We start from the raw sequence: 19,866 nt of genomic DNA on the forward strand, positions 1-19,866 counted from the left end.
AAACTATAGCATCGTCTCTTTCCTACTTAAATATCTCTTGCATAATTAATCCGCTAAAGATGATGATGATGACATGATGAAAAAAAAAAAAAAGAAAGAAAGTACATCCGTTTGACTGAAAGTAACATTTCTGTCATTTGTGATTAGTTAATAATTGCCATTGCAAGCTTTAAAAAAAAAAGAGAAAAGAAAAACTAGAAAATGTAAAGTAACATCCATTATTTGGGATTTATTCTGACTCAGTTAATCCGTAAAAAAATTAAAACTAAAATGAAAAATAATGAAAATGTTGCGGAATACATTAATTGCATTTTGTTATTTCACATCGATTGGTAAATTTTTTTTTTAAAAAAAAAAAAAAAAAACAGTTATGCGTGCGTTCAATAAAAAAAGCAAAAGAAAAAAAAAAGGTTTTACAAAAGTAGAAAATAAAAAATAAAAAAAAAAATTCATTTAAAGTTAAATTTATTTAAAAAAAAAAAAGAATTAATGTAGCAAAATTATCACTCTTTAATTATTATTATTTTAAAATATATTGAAATGCTTATGCTCAAATCATCAGTGAAAATTTCTTTTTTTTTTTTTATCTTACCTTATTTATTTTATTTATTTTTTTTTTTGATTTAGTGCGAAATTTTTAGTTTTGAAAATAACTGGTACTACCGGTGGTGGCTATGAATGATTGCAATGTGATCAATGATGTCGCCAAATTTGCGTCATATATCAGGTAATATCATATTTCAGGTAATACATGAAGTGCTTAAAATTTTTCATTTCATATTTTGTCGAAGAGAAATGTAATTTTGTGTTATATTAAAATTAATAATTCAAATGTTTGCAATTTGTAAAGTTATGTTAAAATTTTGTTTATGATTTAATGAATGAATAAATTTAGTTTTGATTTGAATGTTAAATATACAACTGAAAGTTTTTTAATTTCTTAAATTTTGTTTGCTAGAAAAATATGAATAAAAAAAAGTTAAAAGATTGAATTATACATTAACATTTCCAAATGAATTAGTAATTGTGAATAATTGAGATAGAAACGATAGTTTAAATGATGAAAGTGAAATTTTTTACAAACAGAAGAAAAAATATAATATAAAATAGATAGGTGACGTAACGTAAGTGTAATACGTGATATGGAAAAAAATTATTTTACACAATTTTATTTGTATTTTTGGTTAGAAATTAAATAATAAATAAAATAACAAATTTCATTTTCTTTTTTACTTTTCCTTTTTTTAACAATAAAATTATTAATGTTAATTTTATCAAATTTCATTTTTTTTTTCTCGTTATTGTGATAGTTTACCATATTATCAAACAATTTTTTTAGTTTAATTTCTGATCACTGATATTTTAACCTTTCATTTATTTCTTTCCTTTTTTTTTCAATCTTTCATCTAATTGAATCGATTATTAGTCTTTTTCATCTATTACCTCTAGCAAAAATCTTTTTTTTTTTGCTTTAAAATAGAAATGAAAAAGAAATAATATAAAAATGATAAAGTTGAGAAGTTGTAAAAAGGAAATGAAAAGCAATATTTTTTTTTCTTTTTTTCTTTCTCCCTCCCTCCCTCTCTCTCTCTCTCTCTCTTTATCTTTGTTTTGTTCTTTTTTTTTTTTTGTTTTATTTTATATGATAAAAGAAAGAAATTCACATAAAATGCTAATGAATTAGTCGTTAATGAGCAATAAATTGTATATAACACAATAATGCGCTTTTGCTATTAATTAATATTCAACGGTTGAAATGTTTTTGATACGATTGAATGATAACAATAAAAGAGAGAAAGGGAGAGAGAGAGGGAGAGAGAGAGGGAAATGAAGCATTAATGAGAGAATTGCTTTATGGGACATTTTAACATCACCATCACCATCACCATCATCATCATCATTATCATAAACACTTATGCAAAAGTAACCCTCCAGTAATGATCTGCTAATTAAGTTCCATTCTATACTCTCTAAATAGTGGAATTCATTAATTCACTCACATTCATTAATTATGTCTCTTTTATTCACTCCGATATATGTCATTTATGATTGTAATTCAATTCAAAATTGTTAAAAATGCTAAATAGAAACATTTTCAATTATAAATATTATTTAGAATTAAAAAGTAAAAATTAATAATCTTTTTTCTTCATAAATTTTTCTCATATAATTGCTATATAGTAGGAAAGTAAATTTAATCTAAATTGAAAAAAAATTATTAATATTAAATGATTAGTAGAAAATTGTTAAAATTGATCTAAATTGAGTAATTGAATAAAAAGACTAATAATTTAAATCATATTCTATATATATATTAACTATTATAAAATATACTATTTATGCTAAAAATACACAACAAACATGATAAATTTTTCATTCAAATAAAGATAAAAAAAAAAAAAAAAAAAGAAATTACTGTAAGATTTTCTTCCTTATATGAATAAAAAAATATTTATACATTTAATAAAATATTTGAATTAATTTATGAATTTTTACCAATTCTTCTCATTACGAACCAATAAGGAAATAATTAGATAAACTTAGAAAAATCAATAATTAAAGATGCAATTATTAATTAGAATTATAGGAATGCATTGCAAATTTCAGTATTACTTACACCTTATGACAATAATATTTGCAATGCTTTACTGCTTTAGGCTTAGTATCTAAGCAACGGAATGTCAGAAAAGTAAAAGTGCAAAAAAAAGACCTAAAAATAAGACAAACAAAAGTAATATATTTTTATTACTTTTAACAGTTTCTAATCCTTCTTGAATATCATAAACGATCGATTGTGCAATGCATTTTAATTTTTTGATTTAAGTTTTTTTTTTTTTTTTTTTTTTTTTGTTAAAAATTAATGATTTAAAAGCTTAATTAAATAGAAAGGAAAAAAAAAAGCCTACCTTGTTTAACTTTTAATCAGAAATAAATTCACTGAAAAAGTTTAATTAAACCATTTGTCATGCACAAAAAAAAAAAAAAAACTATTTGTGTTTTTCTTGAATTTTTTTTTTTCAATTTTTAAAAAATAATCCGAGTTTGATAGGAATTAATCAGTAAGAAATGTCAAAATAACGATTGAAATTCAACTTTCTTTTTTTTAAAAAAAAAGTTTGCATTGTATTGATTCAAAAAGTTTCCATTTCCTTTAAAGTTAATTAAATTTTTTTCCATTTTTTGAATTAGTGTATTTTCTAATTAAATCTAAATAAAAATTTATTTATTTATCGATGAATGAATTTATTCTGATATAATTTAGACTAAAACGATTGTTGGCAAATGAAAATCATGCATAAAATTAATAAATAAATTTAAAGCTTTTATATTTAAATACAATTGCATTGGAAAAAGTAAACAATGTTGATATTTGTTTATCGAATTCAGTTAGAATTTACAGATTACATTATATTTCTTTTCAGGTACAAAATCTACAAAATTCAAATATTTGTTTTTACTCTTCCAATAAGATAGATCTATCCTACTTATAATAAAAATTTAAATTTTGCAAAATCAATTCTTTGACCTTTTTAAATCTCACAATTCTTTGAAATTTGAACCAATGAAAATAACACTTTTTAGTTTGCTCCATTCTTTTCCATTTTACCAATTATCATTTTAAAATTGTAAAAATTGCAGTGTGAACTAATAAAAATGTCAATATGATTCGATTAATTTTTCGGTTAAAATGTTTTTTGTTTCTTCAAATTACATTTTTTTTCTTTTGCCTTTTTTTTTACATATAAATGAAATAACAACAAAGAAAAATGGATGAATGTGATGAAAAATTAGCCAACATTTGATCAATTTTATAAAAAGTTGATTAATTTAATTAATTAAAATTTAAAATAGGAAAAAAAAAGAGATTTTCTAATTTATTCCATAAGCGAAATAAATCTTTTGATATGAAAAGAGAGAGAGAGAGAGATAAGCCTAAAATAATTATTACTAACCATCAATAGTCTAATACCTATGAATTATAATTGAGCGAAACAGTTGGAAGCAAATACCGATTATAATGAATAAATTATAAATGCTTTTTTCTTTTTTCTTTTTTTAATTTTCTTGGTAATCCGCCTGTATACAGCAATTTGAGTCAGTCAGTTCGCTCATTTTATGAATTTAATTTTGCTAATTAATATTAATGATAAGCATCTTTCTCTCTTTCCTCTTAGACAAAAAAAAGTCTTTCTTTTGCTCTCTTTCTCCCTCTCTCTCCCTCTCTCTCTCTTTTTCATGAGAGAAATTTCGTTATTCATTGTAACATTGTTTTTCTTTTTTTTTTTTTTTTTTTCATGCAAATTTCCAAAAGATGAAGAATTTCTCGTCTTTTATCATTAATATATTATTGATATTGAAAACTGCCACACTATAATTCTTCTATTTGCGAAACATTTAAATATTTCAAATATCTTAGTTAATTAGTCGTTAATTGAATCTATTGGAAATTATCCATAATAGTTTTCAGTTTATCTCATTCTCAACCTCATTAACTCTTTTCTTCTTTCTCTCCTCCATCTCTCTCTCTCTCTCTCTCTATCTATCTATCTCCCTCCCTTCTTTTTGCTTACTCTTCTTCAAACTCAAATATCAGTTTTAATTTGATATACATATATTAGCATCATCATCATCATCATCGTCACAATAATAATAATAATAAATAATAAATAATAATAATAACAATAATAATAATAATAATAATAATAAATAATAAGTAATAATAGCAATAATAATAATAATAATAATAATAATAATAAGTAATAATAATAATAAATAACAATAATAGTAATAATAATAATAAGTAATAATAATAATAATAATAATAATAATAAATATAGTATATCAACTGAAATATAAGGAAAGAAGGAGCAATTAGCTGTTGCTGCATAATTATACAAATTATAATTAACAGTGATAAATTGTGTATAATTTAATGATAGCACTTATAAGAGTGATAAATAATATATAAATGATCTCATTTAGTATTTTATATACATATTTTGCATGTTTTAATTGATATGATATGTGTGTATAGTGAAAAGAAGTATCTATACACATGCATACATGCATGCATGCATCATTTGCATGCATGCATGTGGGTAATTGCATAGCTTTAGGCAACATTTAATTAAGTTACCACCTTTTAAATCAGCCTCAATTCACCGATTTTGCCTTTATAGCTGCCATACATATATGCACAACGATTAATAGTGCTAATTATTCATTTACTGCCTTTTAGCACTATTCCGCCTCTTCTCATCCACTTTCAGTACACAAATGCGCAAATAGACAAACAGACAGACACATACATACACACACATACATACATACACATACATACATAAACATTGTGTTGCTTCCTCCTTAATCAGTTTAGCTGGAGCATTTTTATGATCAGTTCATCAAGGCCTTGTTCCTTCTTTTCATTTCTTGTCACGCCTTTCACATATACTGTCTAGAGAGAGAGAGAGAGAGAGAGAGAGAGAGAGGGAGAGAGAGAGAGCACTTTGATTGATGTGATGATAATTGATAAGTGGTTGAAAATTACATCAATTACATTTACAGCAACTAAATAACTAATTGCCTGCTCAATTTTTGCTCAAGTTTAATTTAATTTGATTTAATTCAATTCATTTTGTTTCCTCACAAAATCTATTTCTCAGTTTTGCTCCGTTTTTATTTCATTTCAATTCACTTAATTCAATTTAATGTTTAATTGATTTTTTTATTATCATTTGTTAAAAAGAAAAAGAAAAACACAAAAGAAAAAAAGAAAAACAGAAAAGAAAAGAAATAAAAAAACGAAGTAATGTTGCCTATATATTTAAATTCATTTATGTAAAATTTAATCAAATTAAATTTTAGCATCATTTTGCATCAGTCAAATATTCTTCCAATATTGAATTTCTTTTTTGAATTCATTTTTTCTTTTCCTTTTTTTTTTTTTTGAACTCAAATATACCATTTTTTTCATTCTTTCTTTTTTGTTTTATTTTTTGTTAGTATATAAAATATATTAAAATTTTTCGATTCGTTAATAGTGGCGGTAAAGTGAATAATTTTTTTATCAAGTTTGCATGTTGAAAGAGAATGAAAGGAAGAAAGAAACTGTAAAAGAATAAATAAAAATTTCACTCATTAAATCACGCAACATTTATATTTGAAATAAATAAAATAAAAGTGGAAAGAATGAAATTTTGTTTCAAACTAATAAAATAATTTAAAATAAAGATTAGACAAAATTTAATTTAATTTAACAAATGACACATTATAGGGCGCATTGTTCTTTACTATTTCTTTCTAACAAATTATCAGTTAAATGATTCAATTTTTTTTTTAGCTGAAGAGCTAAAAAAAATAGCTTATTTAAATGTTAGTTTGTTGATAAACAAATAACTTAATCGAAATATTTAATATTTTGTTTTATAATAATATTATAATATTAAATGAGAAATAATTACTTTTTACAGCTTCGAATTTCATTATTAAAATCTCTGTTAATTACTACCGTAAAGTTATATTCTGAATATCTGTTGTTAACCGTATTTGGTGACTGTATCGAATGTAAATTTTAATCCAAATTTAATAAATTGTTTTTTTATATCTGAAATGAAATAATTAACTGATTGAGTTAATGTAGAGGGAAATAAATATTAACGTAAACCCCAAAATAGAGTTACAAATACTTTTGCATTATATAAAAGTTATTGACAATTGTTTTAAGTAAAACTTTCTTATTAATTGCAAGATTTAACATTAAGTTAAGGAGTCAAATAGGAATAATGATCAACTAATTAATTATTATTAATTGGTGTTTATTATTATTAATGTTATTAGTATTAATAATTAAGTAGTAATAAATAAATTGACTTGTTAATTAACTAATAATAATATTTAAAGTTCAAAAAATTTAATGAAGTACGATTAAGTATTATAATTAAGTAATGACGTCTCAAAAATCCTTTCACTCGAATTATTTAAAAATTATTTTATGGAATAAATTACTTCATATTCTATTTTCATTCATTTCATTATTTCATTCTTTTCTTATTTTATTTTATCATTTTTTTCAAACTTTGTCAAATTACAATGATTAATGATAGTGGCAATGATTGATAACAATAATAGCAATTGTTTATATCATTGATAAAAATAATAATGACTGAAGCATGATTTATGATGCGAATAAATGATCCGTCATTTTTTACGATTGAAATGAAATTTTCATCTTATCAAATAGCTAAATGATTCTCATTCTTTGTCAAAAAATGCAGATGCGACTAGTTGATAAACAATTTTCTTTTGTGCTGTAAAACAATTTATCTTTCAAAATTTTTTGATTTAGTTCAATTGCATTTTAATATGTTTTTTTTTTTTTCTTTCTTTTTTTTCTTGCAAATTTAATTTGAAATTTTCTATGAGAAAAAAAAAAAAATTCTAAGATATGTATGGAAAATGGAAATGAAAATGAAAATAGGGAAAGAAAAGATACGGAAGACGGACTGTATGGCTTACTGTGTCATACAGAATTCATAAAATGCTAATTATTGACAAACAATTTTTGATAAACAATCTTTTTTGTGCTATAAAATAATTTATTCTAAAAATTTTTTGATTTAATTCAATTCTATTTATTATGTAACTAAACTAAAGAAAGAAAAAACTAAATAATTGCAAATGTGTTTAAAAATATTTGCAATTATTGTTAATCATTCGATTTTCATTTTAATTTTCTAAAAAAAAAAAAGTTTTTTTTTTTCTTTTTCTATTTTTAATGCTTATTTTTTTTGCACTTTTTTTTCTTAGTAAATCACAAATTAAAATTTAAATTTGATGTGATTTATTGAAGATTCTTGCAAATTTACTGATAATTGCAGAGAAAGAGAGAGAGAGTGGGAGGGACAGAGGGAGAGAGAGAGAGAGAAATTGTTCGTATGTCATTTGAAGAATTAATGACTGATAAAATTTTAAGTTTATACTTACTTTAAGGCCTAGCAAATGCTTTCTTTTATTCATAACCTCTCATTATGATAATTCTATGATGGCAATCCTTGTTACAAATTTAAAAAAAAAAAAACATAGGCTTTTCTATGGCAAAACATACATTCTAATTTATTAAATATAGGATTACACATACACGCACATACACACATACACATACATATACACATACATACATACACATACACATAAATAGTTTATATTTTCAATCAGACATATAAGTTAGTTGCAGATAAGATTAATTATAGTATGATTTGTCTCTATGATCAAGTTTTCTTAAGGTTAAGGCCATTTCAAATTTTTAATTTCAATATTTATTAAGATGCTTGTTATGATTTATTTTGGTCCATTTTTGGAAATTTTTAATAAACTCAATCATTTTTCCATTTCAAAAATTCTTTTATAATTTTAAATTTAAAAAAGATCATTTTAATATGATTGAAATTTCATTATTCTTTGATATTTGCATTTTAAAATTTTGTTGTAAAAAAATGAAAATTTTAGATTCGGTGTGCCCAAGAAATATGTGCCTACATGCGTCACCTTGTAGCGCTGCTATAACTGTAGCATCTTATGTGAATCCACCAATTACTCAGAACCGATGTTCATCCCTTACTTCCCGATTTCCACTTCCGGTTACACCAACCGGTCCATCTGCTCTTTTCTCTTCATTGTTTAATACATCATCAACATTTCAACAACAGCAACAACAATCACATCTACTACAACAATCTCAAAATCTTAGTCCAATTAATAGCAATCAATGTCCTGAAACGTTAAATATTTTTACGGACGTAAATACCATAAAGGAACCGACATTAAATGCAAGTGCTACCTGCTATCCTTTATTACCATCTTTGGAAAGTTTAATACCATTAACATTACTTCAACTGGATCAACAAGTTTCCAATTCATTATTTACTCCTCAGACATCACCTGCTTCTGCTTTGACCTCTAATCATAAAATATCGGAAAGAAACAATTTTCAACAGCCAACCGAATGGGTAACTCCTGTTAGATGTCCCTCAACTACAACACGTCTTCCGAGACAGTTTTCCGTAATCGAAAATAATTCCGATCATAATACAATTGGAACAGATATGAAACGATCGTCGGATTTCTCCATCAGTCGACTGCTCCGGAAACATTGCGGTGGATCTACCCTGAATAAACGTTGTAATATTCCGGCATCTAATCGGCAACAGCATGACGAAAGAAATGGCAAAGGTCGAAAGCAACGAACTATTTATGGTGTTTCACAAACTAAAATTTTGGAGAAAGCTTTTGAGGAGCAACAGTATATGGTTGGAACAGGTAAGATTGAACAAAATTAAGATAACCGAAAAACTTAAATATTTGAATTCGTCCATAAATCCCGTTTGCATGAATAAAGGTCAGTGATAAAGTTAATAACACCTGAAAGCATTTTGGGACGAATTTAAATCTCATAAATCAAAGTCCTGCTGAAATCATAGTGTATGAATTTAGAATGTGGAAAATCCCTTTCAGTATGATTTCAGAGAAATTTTAGAATTCTGAAGTACTGAGAGAAATTGAATCATAAAATTAACAAAATTATCGAGAATTTTTGTAAACTTTTCTAGAGCGTGAAATGCTTGCCGAACGACTTGGGTTATCGGAGGCACAAGTTCGGGTATGGTTTCAAAATCGACGTAGCAAATGGCGTAAACAACTACGAGCCAATATTTATGTTCAGTGAATCATGCATTGAAACTAGGAGTGTAGTTTATCAAAACTTTATTGTGATTCAGTTTAAAAGGAATGGAATGTAACAACGATTTCCAGAAGAAGTCTCATTCGTTGATCTCATCATATTTTTGAGATTTTGGTTCGCTAAATTTGAATTTGATTATAACATTTTGTCGAAATGAATCTATTTTATGCATACACGAACAAAGCAAAGCTATGAAAATAATTCATCATCGAGATCTTCTAATTTTTTTCATGATGTTGAAGTAGTAGTGCAAAATGTACATAGCTAGTGCACATACTTATTGTTTGAAAAAATAGTTTATAATAATTGAATCCTTGCAATTTTCATACCCTTACATGTATTGGAAAAAGTTACATTAATTAAACAATCTTCTCATCATATCCTCTATTCAATTTAAAGAAGAGAAAAAACAAAACCATCACCTAATTTCTGAAAAACAAATATGATCAGATTCGAAAAGAATGAAACTAATATTTTGATAAATGAAATTAAAGATATCAAAAAGAAAAAAAAAAAAAAAAACAGTTCAGCTGAATTTTAAATCCACACAGAATCTTATAACTTGCATTTTCAATTACAAATTGTCCGTTCAAGAAACTATGACTAAATTTTCTAAAAAGTTGACAAGAATTTGGATTCCAACAAAAACTACCATTACCAATTCAATTTAAAAAACCACAAACAACTACAAAACAAAAGTTCCACCTATACCAATCCGATTCAGTCATCATCAGCGATCGCGAAACCAGCATCTTCGTCAACGCCACTGTCACCAACAACTGCATTACTTTCAGCAATTCCGTTATTTTCTGAGCTGTCCTCATCTGATGAAACTATTTTTTTCCTTTTGGTTGCCTTCATGGGTGTTTTCTCGACTCCATCATCATCGCTGTCACTAGGTGAGCGTGCTCGATCTTCTGTTGAACTTTCAGCACTGCTCTGATCCGAATTGTTGGTTATACGATGTTTTGATTTTGGTTGCTCATTGTCACTGAACAGAATTATTTTTTATGAGTAGTAATTATATTCGGAACGAAATGAATGTCGGAATGAAAGTTGAAACTGAAAAATTAAATCCTAAAATCTAATCATATTTGCCCATTTAGTGATTACTTATTCACTCATTCATTAGGTTCACTTCAAGAATACTTTAAAAAGGAATAATACCGTAATAGGGTAGCCAAGAAGGCTACCCTATTACGACCTGTTACGAAAGGAAAGACAGTGAAACCCATTCCGAAACTTTTTTCCGCTGCAAAATCCAGCCTTAAGGTTTAGTTTAGTTTTTGGATGAAGTGAGGAAGCAAGTATGAAAGTTGAGAACAAGTGATTTAAAGATGCGCACTAAATAGGATTTGATCGCAGTAAATGTCGTATAAGATAAAAATCTAGGCGAGTCATAGTGATCATACTTCAGTGATTATAAAGATCCAAACATAATATATACAACTAGATTTTAACAAATAAGTTCGAAAACAAAAATCAGAGTTTGATGTAATAGAAACAAATAATCAAAACTCATCTCAACATTTGCTAAAGCATTATCATCACATCCAAGTTGCGCTTTGTTTGAATTTACTCATTTTCATAAATTACTAAACTATCCTAATATATTGTATAACTTAAAAAAATGAAAATGTATGAACCTGTCATCATCGGAATCTGTTCGTCTAATAGCATCTTCTGCAGCACTGCTATCACTTTCAGCAGTTTTCACCGGCTCAGGAGATCCAGCTGCATCATCACTGTCATCCGAAAGTCGTGATTTCGATGGCTTATTGGCATCTTCGTCCGAACTTGATTCATCTGATTGTACAAATTCACGACTTTTCACTAAAAAAAAGGTAGAAATATGATACAAGACAAATGAAGAATGGAAATGGAAGCAATAAATGTGATAAAAATAACCTTCAAAATATGTGACAAAAAAACACTAACAAAAAACCAAAAAAAGAATCATAACGACAAAAAATTTATGAAAAACTTGATCCATACAGAATTACTAATTTCATCATTACAGATTGAAGCTCAGAACGAACCTTTAAATTTTGTGAGAATTTAAAAACAGGAAAGATAAGAACCTTTCGTTTTTTGTTTTGCGCTCAATTCAAAATCATTTCGATCGAAACGCATTTTCTTTGATTTACGCCCTTCCCTGCGATTACGACTTTCTATTTCATCTATTTCGCCACCACTTCCTCCACTGGATACTTCACGTCGCTCACGCTTCTTACGCCCCCTTCTTTCCTTCTTAAATGAAAAACTTGTAAAAATTTCGTCGGACGACTTCAAGACCTCTTTAACCTACCAACCAATTATCTTACAAAGAACTACCTTCTTTCGCAGTTCTCCTCCTTCACCTGCATTCCAGTCACCTAAATCGCTATCGTCATTTACGAATTCATCACCTTCACGATCTTTACGACGTCTTCCACTACCACGTACTCGTTTCTCTTCAACGATCTACAAATATGTTTTAGAAAAGCCAAATTAAGACTTCAGCATCAATTAAGACCTACAACTTAGATTAAAACAAACCTGGAAGTGGAAACAATTATATCTAATCATTAACTAGTAAGATAATTCAAACAAAAAAAAAAAATCAAGGAATCTATTTATACCGTCGGTAACCTAAGTATCTCTTTTGTCTTTTCCACATATTCTTGTCGCATTTGCTTTAAAACTTCAAGCTCCCGTCTAGCTTTTTCTTCACGCTCTTTAGCCTCTTGTTCTTGTTGCCGTTTGAGTGCTTGTCGTTCTTCTTCTTGTCTTTGTCGCTGTCTTTGTTCTTCCTCATCTTGTGCCTAGAAATTATAAACTAAAATATATTTGCACGCACTTGTCACAGGAACAAAGTCAGACTCGATATTAAATTAGATGCTGAATGTGATATGCTTGCGCATAAGATCACTAATTTTTTCTAATGTATACAGAAACGATGATAATTCATCGTTTCAATATACATTGATGAATCATGATAAAACAGTATGCAACACCTTGGCTCGTTGTAGGTAAGTTTGTGCTTGTGTAAGTAAATCATAGCATGCTCGAGCTTCGCTAGCAGAAGCAGTTCGGCTAACGATTCGTGCTTGACTCATTGTATCATCTTTATTTCGTGATATGTATTCGAAAATTCTGGAATCATAAGGACTGCAATTAAACTTGTTGGTTACTTAAACATAAGAGAAAAAAAACAATAATCAAATAAACAATAAAAATCCAAAAAAAAAACTGAGACATACGTCGCTGCTGTTCTCAAATCATCCACAGCACCAGTCACCATTTCAAGTGATGATTTATCATCACGAAGCATTTGTGTTGCTAATTTTTGCAAAACAAAAGCATGATTGAATTTAAGCATCATGTTATCTGGTGCTTCACATATAGCCTATAAAATATTCAACTATGTTAAGATATACTAAAATCAAGATTTAAATTGGAAGAAAGAATAATAAGTAATAAATTCATAGTTAAATTCTTAGTTATGTAATTGACTGATTAGCGTCAATTTATTACAGAAATTTTATTTGTGAGAATCCACAGCATCCATTTCAGCCAAGAGCAAAAAAGGAATGAAGAGTAGTTATTTGAGATTATATCATCATTCATCAAATAACTATAGTGAAAAAAAAAAAAAAAAAAAAAACTCTGAATATGGATAATTGATGGGCACAAACCTTTTCAAGGATATGTCTACATTCGGAAAATTTTCCAGCTTTATAATGTGCTCTTGCCAAATATAGCAAAAGTGACACATCATTATGTCGGTTAAATTTTTTAATACAATTATCATACATCTGAATTGCCGCAACATACTGCTTCTGTTCCATATAAACATGAGCTATATTGATCCACACATCTGAGAAATCAGCTGTCGCTTCACGAACTTGTGCAAAAATATCTCTGGCTTCTTGTATTGCTCCTTTCTGCGCTAAGATACATCCTGAAAATAATAAAAGAAAATATTTTCATCACAACTTTATATTTTGAGACTAAATTTCCTTCCTAAAATAATTCTTACAACGAAGAGTAAATCAAATGCAGATCAATGTATAATGTAATCAAATCAAACGACAGTGAGAACATTCTTATAGGATTACTGCTTGAAATGTTCAAAATAGCTCAAAAAAGTACTACTAACCAATTCCATTGGCAGCCCAAATATTTTTCGGATGTACTTTCAGCGCCTTACTATACATCATCAGGGCTCTTTCACGGTAATCTTTATCCTAAATTATATTAAAATTAATATAAGTCACTACATGTGTTAAAATTATGTTTAGAATCTCTAAAATTATGATAAAAACAGGTTTATGGTAAATATCAAAAATCCACGTCATTCATAAAAAATTAATAAGATCTAAAAAAATTTCCATAACACATAAGTACATACGCAACAATTTTGAGTTTGAACCCATTATAACAATATCTCATAAACGTTATGCGAGAGATATAAATAGATAAAGTGATAATAAAAGCAAAAATATCCTAAATAAAGGTATGGCTAAACCTTTTCTTTCTTTCTATGAATGGAAGACAGTGTTTCAAGCCAAATATTGCCAAGTGCAACAAAGCTATATGGATCATCGTGATATTCCGGAAGTTTCAATATATATTCGAACTTTTTCTGTGCCGGTGCCCACTCAAACTTTGACATATGCAAATTCCCAATCAATGACCAAGCATCAGCATGAGATTGGTTTACACTCATCCCTTCCTAAAAATTTTTGAAACATCCAAAAGCTGGAACTAAAATTTTAGGAAGAAATAATGAAAGAAGAATAATATAAGAATGAATACCTTAAACCAGACCGATGATTCATAAATTTGTCCTTTATCTCGAGCAAGACATCCCAGTCGCATGTAACCTGGAAAATGACTGTTTAAGTAGCCGGCAAAACATTTGAGAATACATTCAAGATTTTATTTAAGCAGGAAAGGTCCTTCATCAAGAAGAAGTTCGAGTCGAATTATTATGCCTTATCAATATTGCTCAAACAAAGGTCTTCTATAAAATTAATGAGTAACGACTCTGCAAAGTCTATCATAACAACTTACAATCAATATAATTTGGCTTTTCTTGCAAAATCCCTTTATAAAGACGTTCAGCTTCATCAAACATACAAAGCATCTCCAGACTACGTGCTAAATTATAAGTAACAGTTGTCTGCAAAGCTGCTAAATCTGTCTGTCCGGTTGAAACAACTTCACCAAGTTCTTTCAGTGCTTCTTCAAAATATTCCTAAAAAACAAAAAAATACAAAAGCTGCAAACATCAAATTAAACAATGTACAAAATCAATTAAGCTAAATGCATACTCTAGCTTTCTCGTATTGTCCTACTGTAAAATATAATGAGCCAACATTATTTGTTATTTCCGGTGGTATGTCAACTTCAATCATTTGACTCAGAAAAGTTGAAGCTTTTGTATACGCATCCAAGGAACCCTGAAAAAGTAAACTGACAGAAAAGCTAATTTATGCCTTTAATCCTATAAGGTCTCTGACTCATTAGTCCAACTCTAAACTTTTCAGTTTTAAAATAGCTACAATTTAAGACTGGAGATGTATTTTATCTTCTGCACTTTTAAAATATAGACAAAATGAATCCATATTTGGAACATGAAAAAAAGTTTACGAAATGGAGTTCTAATTTTGGATAAATACTATCTTCCACACTTCACATAAATCAGAAATATGGAAAAAAACTCGCTGCAGAAAATTTGCATTTATTTCTTAACAAAACCTGCGAAGAAATACCTGTGGATCACAATTCTCCGTCAATTGAGCCAAGTCGATCAATGCTTCCACATCGTCCGGACACATTTCGACAACTTTTTTGAAAATTTCACGAGCTTTTTTCCGTCGTTCACTGCGTTCTTTTTGATTGGCCGGCTCGGAATGCGCGTACAACGAGCCCAAGATTTTCAGTGTGTCATAATTTGTTGGACAAGCTTTGAGAACTTTTTCAAAACATTGTATAGCCTAAAATTTTTGTTATTACACTCCAAAAAGATGCTACTTCATGTTTTGTTTCTTGACAACCAAATTTCATATTACTGAAGCCTGTGAGATAAAAATGAAATCGACAAATAAATGACAATATGAATAGAAAAACTTCATATTCTCTTTGCTGAGTAAATCGACTTACATTATCATAATCTTCACGACAGATATACATTTGTCCGAGACCAAAATAAGGTAAAACAAAATTTGCTGTAGCGAATTGGGTCGACTGATAGTAGTGCTGAAAGAAAGAAATATGTTACAATAAAAATCGTCACAAGATTCTTCTTTTTGAAAAAGAAAATAGAAAGGTTAAAAGGTATAGCTAGCCTGGAAAGCTTTCTCAAAGTTTCCTCTTTGATGGAAACTTCGTGCCAATTGATAACAACTTTCAGCTCGCATAGCTTCATTATCTGTTATTTGGAATGCATGCCATGCTAAATGCTCCACTCTGTCCAGTTCCTGAAATCACTTCATTTACTTGAAAACCAACTAGCTAACTATTAAACAACAATAACAAAAAAACACATGATGATACCATGTCACCAGATGCAATAACTGGTTCACTCAAAAATTACTTACAACCTTTTGTTTTCAATGAGTAATATACACAGTTCCGAATGTACGTTGAGTGACATGTCAATTTTTAATTCTGATAGGTACTTATTCTTCCAGTTGATTTTTTTCCGTAAAATCAACGTAATGAATTCGAAAAAAAAGGGAAAAGTTATGGAAATATGGATATTTAACCTTTTTGTAAAAGAAGTGATTAGCAAGATGGTTTAATACAACTGGATTCTCCTGTTCTATTTGATAAGCACGTCCAAAGGATTCCACTCCTCTTCGAATAGCTTCTTGCTCCAATGTATTCATATCCAGGATTGCCAAAGCAACAAGAGCTGATACATTTTCCTTATCCAAATCCAAGACACGTTTAAAAGCTAATCTAAAACAACAAAATTTATAAGGAATTAAAATGAGTTCACTTTATTTCTAACAAGCTAACTTTTTCAGAAACTTTGAAAATTAATGCTAGTAATAAGTTAAACATTTGAAAAATGTTCCATTTATTGCATTGAAATACCATGTAAACTAAACCTACGAAAATACCAACCTTGCCTTGTCCAGTCGACCCAATTTTGCTAAACAATAACCAATACCCAGGCGTACGTCTGCCGGACAATCAGGCATTTTTCGCAGCACACTTTTATAGCAATTCAGTGCTTTTCGATATTCTTTTCGTTGAAAAAAAATGCATGCTTTACCTAATGTCGCTGGTATATTTTCGCCAACCTAAAAAAATATATATATATATAATTAAAACCTATTTATTCCAATACTATTTCACCATAAAATATTTATAAATATCATGTGCCAATACGCAAAATGTAAGAAGGAATTAATTCACTTCACGATCATCCTTAGATCTAATATAGTAAGCAAATACGAAAAATCACCTGATTGAGGACGAAATTGAACTGCTGTTCAGCTTGGTCAATTTTCCCTTCTAGTAAACAAAAATAAGCTCTTCCCAACAAATGATATGTATCGTACATAATAATCTTGTCAGCTGTAGTATAAAGCAATGTTGCTTTTGTCTGCCATTCTTTTTTCTTGTCTTTATTGCGTTCTTTGTGGCTCTGTGAAGATTTCATATACAAGCATGAATTAAGAAATTCATAAATAATATTTTTTATTCCCCAAAAGAAAGTAAGTACATAACTTTCAATGGTTTACGATAAGACAAACTGTATATCAAGCTGAACTTCAGAAAACAAAAATCGAAGAACGAACCTGAATTACATAATAAGCAGCAAGCGTATCTAGAGCTCGCATCTGATCTTGATGATATTCAGGATATTCCAGACTTGCTTCTGAACCACTCATTTCCAAAATGCGAACAAAATCAGCTTCATTTCCACGACGATAGTAAGCTAGCTAAATAAAAAAAATCCCACAGAAAGAACATCTCCATTAAAACTAACAATCATCCCTTTTTAAATATTTGCAACCTCGGAATACTTACCGCTAAATCAACCCAAAAATTTAATGTTGCATGTTCACCACGTAAAATTGCAAGAACTTCTTCGCCATCATCAGGTAAATTGTCAAAATCCAACTCGATTATTTCCTAAAATATTGTTGCATGTCAACGTAACCAAAATCTCCATTTTTTTTTTTTTTGGTTTTTTATTTCAAACAGAGAAGAAAAACTATCGTATATATACGATGATGATGATGAAGTGTGTAGTAAAATCATGTCTTTTGTTAGTTTTTTACTTTCAAATTCAGATCTCCCAAGAAAAAAGAAAAACTGAGGTATACTGTTAAGGACTGAAATCGCAAAAGGGCACAGAGAGATGATAATTTAAGCACACAATTTCTTTTAAACTTAGTATTCCTAGCAGCACTGCACAAAGTTAGTGAGTACTGCGAAATCCATAAAATTCTAAACTCCAGAACTACCGTTATTTTGCGAAAATTTATTCAAGTAAAGGAACGAAAACAATGGAAACAGTATTTCATACAATTAAAGGGAAACTATAGAAATTAATTTCAGAAACCATTAGAGATGAGAATTTCATTCGCCTGAACTTAAAGGAGTCCTTACAAGCATAAAATCACGAACTATGTAAATTCCAATAAACTATGCAAACAATTCAAGTATCAATCCTATAATAATTATCACACGACATTTTAGATTACTTAAACAACAAGAGAATACAAACGACTCAACGTAGAACGATCTATAAAGGCCTGATGAGACCAAGATGCTGTAATAACCAAAAATATGTCTCTACTATTAAAATTTGCTAAATCATTAAGCGCAGCACGTTTTGCTTTTAACTCTTCCTGATACATTTTCACAATAAGCGGCAAAATTTCACTTAGTTCTTTCAATTTAGGATTTTGTAAACCAGATAGATTTCGCCTATCTCCTTGTATATTCTCTAATTTCTTCAACCCTGCAAGTCGTTCACGCATATTTTGAAGCTCATCAACCACCCAAGACATTTGCTCATTGACCAGCGTCACCAATTTTTCCACATCCCGCACAATTTCTTCAACAGTTCTGTTAGTTCCACTTTGTTCCAGTCGATTTCTTTGCAATTCAACATTTGTAATGCTGCCGTTCCAATCTTTTTGACCCAGCAATAAAGCACTTAGATCAGATTCCGGCTCTTCTCTCTCGACACTCTTCTCTTCTGCAACATCCACTGGTTGCGCATATATGAGAAATAGACGATTATTGACGATTTTTTCCAACAAGTTGTATGTTGATCCGTTTAATTCTTCCCAGCGTTGCGTCATATTCCAGATTTCTACGCAGAAATCTCGCACATATCGTTGCATATCCTAATATTATTTTCCATAGTTCCAACAATCAAATTTTAATTTTCAGTCATTGGATGATGAAAGAATCAAGCGAGTTACAATTCATATATAGAAAGAAATCATAATAGCGCAATGTCTTAATTGTATCAATAACATTTCAGTAAACTTACTTAAACAACTGACCGTTCCGTACTTATATTCTTAGCTATGACACGACAAAATCTCACACGATAAATGGATGGCAACAGTTAAACATTCTATAAAATTGCTTATCATAAGTGTTATGATTTTGTTAACAGTTAAATTTACTCACATTTTCGGTACTGTCTTTTAGCGGTATTTCCACTGATGTTTTTGGCTGTGCAAAGGCCATAATTCTCACACCAATTCCACCAATTGTATTCCTTATCTTGTAACTAACCTGAAAATATACCGCAATCACATTACCAAATCATTTGATAACAACACATAGCAATAGCAAGGAACAAATATCTTTGAACAACACAAGAAATGCACCAAATTATCTTTCTGAATCCCTTTTGTCTTCCGACATGCCGCAATGCCTCATTCCGCATCCGTCATTCCCTAACATTATTAATAAGGAAATGCATTTAATGTCCGTCGTACATTCCGCAAAATCTCTCTTTTCCGTTGCCAAAAGGATGTAATACAAACTCTAAGAGACTATTGGAACTGAAGATAGCAATTGATGAAGTTGGAAAAAAGGAAAACAAGATGGTGGGAGAGAACGGAGAACGAGAGGAATGACGAAATAGTTCGGCATCCCAA

At 28.7% G+C, this 19,866-nt stretch overlaps 2 protein-coding genes across 4 annotated transcripts; one reads left to right on the forward strand and one right to left on the reverse strand.

Annotated features, from left to right (window-relative positions):
• Positions 1-8,492: 8,492 nt before the first annotated feature.
• On the forward strand, positions 8,493-9,721 carry Bma-ceh-23 (Homeobox domain containing protein; the record flags this gene model as incomplete). The annotated part of the gene is made up of 2 exons (XM_001895615.2): positions 8,493-9,315; positions 9,606-9,721. The coding sequence occupies 2 exons, from the start codon at positions 8,493-8,495 to the stop codon at positions 9,719-9,721; spliced, it is 939 nt and encodes a 312-aa protein (XP_001895650.2).
• A 735-nt stretch (positions 9,722-10,456) lies between these two features.
• Positions 10,457-19,652, reverse strand: Bma-ctr-9 (the record flags this gene model as incomplete). 3 transcript variants are annotated; one of them, XM_043077481.1, is made up of 24 exons in its annotated part: positions 10,457-10,727; positions 11,383-11,569; positions 11,818-11,986; positions 12,071-12,199; positions 12,358-12,540; positions 12,733-12,871; positions 12,979-13,124; positions 13,414-13,679; positions 13,878-13,965; positions 14,247-14,453; positions 14,537-14,604; positions 14,795-14,978; positions 15,055-15,183; positions 15,496-15,720; positions 15,887-15,982; positions 16,072-16,203; positions 16,492-16,687; positions 16,856-17,034; positions 17,199-17,381; positions 17,536-17,679; positions 17,768-17,872; positions 18,457-19,098; positions 19,391-19,498; positions 19,578-19,652. In XM_043077481.1, the coding sequence occupies 24 exons, from the start codon at positions 19,650-19,652 to the stop codon at positions 10,457-10,459; spliced, it is 4,251 nt and encodes a 1,416-aa protein (XP_042933415.1). The 3 variants fall into 3 exon arrangements, with proteins under 3 accessions (XP_042933415.1, XP_042933416.1, XP_042933417.1); XM_043077482.1 differs by lacking the exon at positions 19,578-19,652 and having other exon boundaries at positions 19,391-19,450; XM_043077483.1 differs by lacking the exons at positions 18,457-19,098; positions 19,578-19,652 and having other exon boundaries at positions 19,391-19,450.
• Positions 19,653-19,866: the final 214 nt, after the last annotated feature.

Source organism: Brugia malayi (assembly GCF_000002995.4).
Source record: "Brugia malayi strain FR3 genome assembly, contig: Bm_v4_Chr1_scaffold_001, whole genome shotgun sequence".
In the NCBI taxonomy this organism is placed as follows: domain Eukaryota; kingdom Metazoa; phylum Nematoda; class Chromadorea; order Rhabditida; family Onchocercidae; genus Brugia; species Brugia malayi.